At 36.2% G+C, this 5,547-nt stretch overlaps 1 protein-coding gene across 1 annotated transcript; it reads right to left on the bottom strand.

Annotated features, from left to right (window-relative positions):
* Positions 1-466: 466 nt before the first annotated feature.
* On the bottom strand, positions 467-4,431 carry LOC135631617 (BTB/POZ domain-containing protein POB1-like). The gene is made up of 5 exons (XM_065139357.1): positions 4,275-4,431; positions 2,267-2,352; positions 2,101-2,164; positions 1,341-1,617; positions 467-1,265 (listed from the first exon to the last, which is right to left on the bottom strand). Exons 1-5 carry the CDS (start codon positions 4,429-4,431, stop codon positions 467-469), a joined length of 1,383 nt encoding a protein of 460 aa, XP_064995429.1.
* Between the last annotated feature and the right edge of the window lie 1,116 nt (positions 4,432-5,547).

The following is a 5,547-nucleotide window of genomic DNA, read 5'->3' as shown; positions in this document are numbered from 1 at the left end:
CTGGGGCTTCGGCTTAAACATTGAATTTATATGTGCTAGGTTCTCGACAACCGATCTCGTTGCCTGGTGAGACGGCAAGTCCTGTCTCGGACTACGTCGACCACCCGAAACGGACCTTCCCAGTTCGGGGCTAGCTTGCCTCGAGCACGTGTCGAGTCACTGATCTCGACCTTTTGCATGATTTTGATTGGCCGAGGACGCACCCTTCGATTGTAAAGCCTTGTGAGAGCCTTTTTTTTTTTTTTTTAATGATGATCATACAATCATATTAGCAACAGAAACAGTAGCAACAGGCAACGGTGACAACAACAAATCTATCATAAATATGAGTTGTGTTTGTAAGAAGAAATAAGAAAATTATAAGTCAGAAATCTATATTATCTATTCCATGTCGAAGCACTTCATCATCAAATCTTGAGAGTTCTCCTTCTTTACAACAGTACTACTACAGGTAAGCCGGTGGAGCCTACCTGATGGTCAACGCAACTCTCATTTGGAGTGTGTCATCGATGAAGTACTTGCTCTTGTCGGCGATAAATGAGTTCCATTGTAAATCAAGCAGGCTCCGGGAGACTTCTGTGTTCCGACCCCTTAAAGTGGACCTTTCTTCGTACCTCTCGAGAAAATCTCTGGATGGCTTCATTCTTGGGCAACTCCGACAGGTTATTACCGGAAAGCTGGCCGAACCGTCGGGCTGCATCCTTAGGAGAAGGCGAAAGTGGCGGCCAGTGTTCGTATTCGAGTAGTAGCTTGCTGATAGGACGAATCTGTGTCCACCGAAGTGAAATGACTGGGAGTCGATCTGGCCTGCTGGGAACAGTTTGGTGGCACATTCCTCCCTCCTGAGATCCAGGTATACGATGCATTGCGGATGTGGCCTATCGAATTCCAGGATCTTGAGCGGACGATGTGTGTAGTCCCTCTCCGTAAACCGCTTGTGCGTTGACTCAGCAGCGAGGGCACGTTGCCGGTGGAGGGCATCTGCCTTGAACCAAAGAGCCTCGTTCACTAATTCGGAAACAAGTTCATGATCCAAGTCATCGAGGACTTCTCTGAGCTTCTCGAGACTCATATAAGGAAAACGGACATGGTGGAGTAGGTGAGGCCCCAAGATCTCACGCCGTTCTTCCGGTACCGGGTACCGAGCATGCGCCCACTTGAGCACGAAGTCATAGGCTGCATCTTCTGATGCCACTTGGAGACGATCACTAGACAGTAAAACCTCGATGGCAGCAAGAGGAAGGATCGTCGATTCATCTTGCAACCTGTAGTTCAGGAATCCGTAATTAGAAAACAAATAAATTTTCACTCATCTTTATCACTGGTAGATGTGGACTCACTTGGTTATGTCCCCGAACTGATCGCAAATGAACACCTTGGCTGCATCTGTTAGAGACTGGACTTCTGGTGTAATGGAAACACAAGATGGGAGATCCAGATATAGCAGTGCATATTCCATGTTCATAGGTAAGCTTCCAAGCAACTCAGCGCAACGGCGCACGCAAGAATCAACGGCAAATTTATCAGCAATAACCAGCACATCTAAGAGGGTGGGCGAGATAGTTGGCAAGTTTCCTCCGTACATGAAGCCTAAGAGCTCCATGAAAGCAGCTTCCTCTGTTTATAAAGTGCAAAAAAGAGAAGAGAGATAAAAGAGGGATGACATTGCTTATCGATTGACGCGTGCAAGTTGTGCTGATATCAACTTGGAATGTACAAGCGTATATGACAATCAAGAAGATTGACAAAAAAAAATATTCATAAAGATGAATCGATCACTAGAGAATAACAATGTGACAGACAGTGTAATATCAATCAACTTTGTTAATTTTGTCAAATCCTGGAGACTCGTATCGTATTAAAACAAGGATATACTTTTGGAGTATTAGGTGATCAATCGGTAAAAGCATATAAATATAAATATAAATATAAATATATATTATAAATTATATTTGCATGCATTTTTGCCTATTATAAATATACATAAAATTATATATATATATATATATTATAAATTATATTTGCATGCATTTTTTCCTATTATAAATATACATAAAATATTATATATATATATATAAATAAAATATACAAAAGCAATACCTGATTTGTTGATTCTCACAGTCGCATCCTGCTGATTGGATTCTTTCATGCCATTCGTGAAAAGCTAACAGAGAAAAATACGCCACAGGAAAATAAGATTTAGCATATGTGATCGAGAAATGAAAATGTATATTATCACAGTAAGGGATATGGTATTATCACTAACCTTGTCGAAGAAAGGGCTTCTTTTAGCAAGTATAGCAGAATTAACGTAGATAGAATTGACTCTGACGATAAGATCAGAATCATCTCCTGTATATATATTACCGAAAATAATCAATTCAAGAGCATGAATACAAATAAATGGAAGGTCCAACTCCGTCGAGAAAACAATTCAAAGTATCGGAGTGCTTTCTTTATTCTGTCTTTAAAGACAACAACTTAGTTCACATTTGGAAGATAAGAAAAAATTTCAGGTTAGTTCAAGTTAGTATTTGCCATGTTCGTCGATCATGGTGTCATGTAATATCTGGCATTGCTGTTTACAACAATCAACATCGCCATAGAAAAACATGGACTGTAAACTTGATTTTAAAATCAGACACATGACAATGACAAGTTCTATAACTTTCTGTCAAACGGAACAACAGATTGAACATTGGTTAAAATACACTTTTAATTACCTTTGCTATTATACCACCGTGGATTGGGACTATGTTAATATGAGAAAAGTTCACATGCCAGCCAAGTTTGATGCTTGGTTTCATTTACTCTCTATGGAAATGACACACTGATATGAGAAAGGGCCCTTCGTTTTACCAAATCTCATTGCCCAATAATCTATACTTTCCGGTAATTCACACTATAGGAAAAAGTAAAAAGACATGGAAGAAAGGGGGAGTGGCAGCGAACACACGGGAAGAAAAGGAGGAGGAGAGGTTTTCTTTTTTTAATGAAAGAGGTTGTCAAGAGCAAGAAATTCTAAAAAAAAAATTCATGCATGATTCTCAAAGGACCTATATCTTTAGATTGAAATGTGAATCCAGAAACCTAGAGAAAAGATCAGACTAAATGCCAGTATATTAAAGTCTAGTGTCAAATGAGAACTATCCAAATTAAAGAGTAGGTAGATTTACAGGAACAGAAAAAACCCAATTGATAGCAAATATAGCTATGATCAAGACGATAAAGAGATAAGATCAGAATAAATGAAACTAGATGTTGGTTTCATCCACCTCTAAAGTTCTTCATGGATGTAGGGACAGTAGAGGATTTTCTTGAACAATGTAGTGAGTTTCGAAGTTGAACTAATTTTTTTAAAAAAATTTGAACATTAAAGTCAGCCATTCCATCAAAACAACATCATATACACCTAAAAATTACATATAAGACTCATATTTTTACATGGGTAGCAAGTTTTCAAGTTTCTTGAACAAGATTCACATAAACATAGAAACAAAATATTCATTCACCTCTTTATTCATGACTAAACAAAGTGATGGATCCAAGTTTCACAATGAGGAGGAGACTATGTCTATTTTTGTGTATATCATGACAATTGAACTCATCCGGAGTGCTTGTGGTCTTAGCTTACTAACATTTTAGATTTCGTATAGCCTAATCATTAGAGCTAATTATTATGTGACTCATCTCCTAATTTGGCTAGCCCTCTTGATCAGATTTGCAAACCTCATCTTCAAGATAGCCAATAATTCCACATCTTTGTCAGTCTTCCTTCGATAGCCAAATGGCTTCCAGAGCCAACTACATAAGAAAGACAGGTAAGTTCTCCTGCCCTTTTTTCATTTTATTCTACTACTCGTTTATATATATGAGCAGGTTGTCAAAACCACACACATGATTACTCACAAAATAATCAAATTGATCAACTCTCATGAACGCATCTAAGAAAATCTTCATGGAGGGCAAATATCGTTAAGCAGGCAAATCTGAATATGATATTCATTTTTGCTACCAATTCGAATGAGATTACCACCTACAAAGCAAATTAAGTTTATTTCACTAGTAAAAGAAGTATATCCCCTGATGATGTGGTGGTTAACACAGGGCAACAATGTATCCACCAAGAGGCTCTTCGTATTACCAAATCTCATTGCCCAATAATCTATACATTCCGGCAATTCACATTATAGGAAAAAGTAAAAGACATGGAAGAAAGGGAGAGCGGCAGCGAACACACGGGAAGAAAAGGAGGAGGAGGAGGGGTTTCCAACCTTGGTCTGTGACGTCGTCGGTGTCACTCTGCCGCTTATGGTGGGTGTCCCGCTGGATGCCAACCTCGCCATCGGGAGGCTCCCCCACGACCTCGATCCGGAGCACGCGGTCGGAGAATTTGGGATGGTTGTAGGCGAACATGAAGTTCGATTCCATTGTTTTGGAGGGAAGACAGTTTTGGAGGGAGCGGCCACCAGTTTATATAAGTTTATATAGACAAAATATTTTCAGAAAAATATGTATAAAGAAACTTATGGGTAAATGAACTTATGGCCCGATTTATTTGATTTCTTAAAGATATGTGAGTGTTATTACTTGCACAAAAGTAATAGTCGATGCGATTTGGTTTTGGCAAGTAATTGATATACAATAAGGGATATGGTATTATCACTAATCATGAAGAAGAAATTGCTTCTTGCAGCAAGTATAGCAAAATTAACGTAGATGGAATTAACTCACTCTGAGAATAGGATCAAAATTATCACCTGAAAATTACTGAAAATAATCGATTCACAAACAAGAATGAATACAAATGGCATAACTTTGACAACTCCATCAAGAAATCAACAAAGCAAGTTACTGAAAATAAATTACTGAAAATAAATTTCCAATATTTTTTATTAAATATCACCTATAAATTACTGAAAATAAATTATTGTACTAAAATTGGAGCAAAGTTGCGTCTTGCGTTCTCAGTCATTTTTATCCGGACAACGATACGTGTGTATTAAAGCAAGGGTAGGAGACTTGATTTGATTTATAATGACTTAGTACTATTATAGTCAACTTGAATTTAAGTATTTCACGTTGTTAAGCTAAATTTAGTTAGATGATGTATTGAGAATTCTGAGTTAATCTTAGTTATTATCAAAATTGGTGATAATCCTCTTAAAAAAGAAGAAATCTGGTGATCCACTTTTAATTTTTTTTAATTTTTTTCGAAATTATTATTATTTTTAATAAAACATATTTTTATTAATAATAATTAAATATTTTCTAATAATTTATATTTTAATTAATAATAATTAAAATTTTCCAATATTTTTTTATTAAATATCACATTAATATGAACTCATGAAGAAATCTCGTGATATGTTTTAAAATGAACATTAATATGAACATTTTAAAAATGTTCATTTTAAAACATATTAATGTTCATTTTAAAAAATGAACATTTTAAAAATGCTCATTTTAAAACTTATTTTATTAATATGTTCATTTTTAAAATGAACATTAATATGAACATTTTAAAAAATGTTCATTTAAAAAAAA

Source organism: Musa acuminata, chromosome BXJ3-2 (genome assembly GCF_036884655.1).
Source record: "Musa acuminata AAA Group cultivar baxijiao chromosome BXJ3-2, Cavendish_Baxijiao_AAA, whole genome shotgun sequence".
In the NCBI taxonomy this organism is placed as follows: domain Eukaryota; kingdom Viridiplantae; phylum Streptophyta; class Magnoliopsida; order Zingiberales; family Musaceae; genus Musa; species Musa acuminata.
The sequence above is the reverse complement of the archived record's forward strand: the minus strand, read 5'-3'. Positions and strand labels throughout refer to the sequence as shown.

Coding starts and splice junctions, on each gene's coding strand:
- LOC135631617 (XM_065139357.1), bottom strand. CDS start 4,431: ATGGAATCGAACTTCATGTTCGCCTACAACCATCCCAAATTCTCCGAC. Junction 2,353..4,274: donor CGACGACGTCACAGACCAAG/GTTGGAAACCCC, acceptor ATATATATACAG/GAGATGATTCTGATCTTATC. Junction 1,266..1,340: donor CAGTTCGGGGACATAACCAA/GTGAGTCCACAT, acceptor CCTGAACTACAG/GTTGCAAGATGAATCGACGA.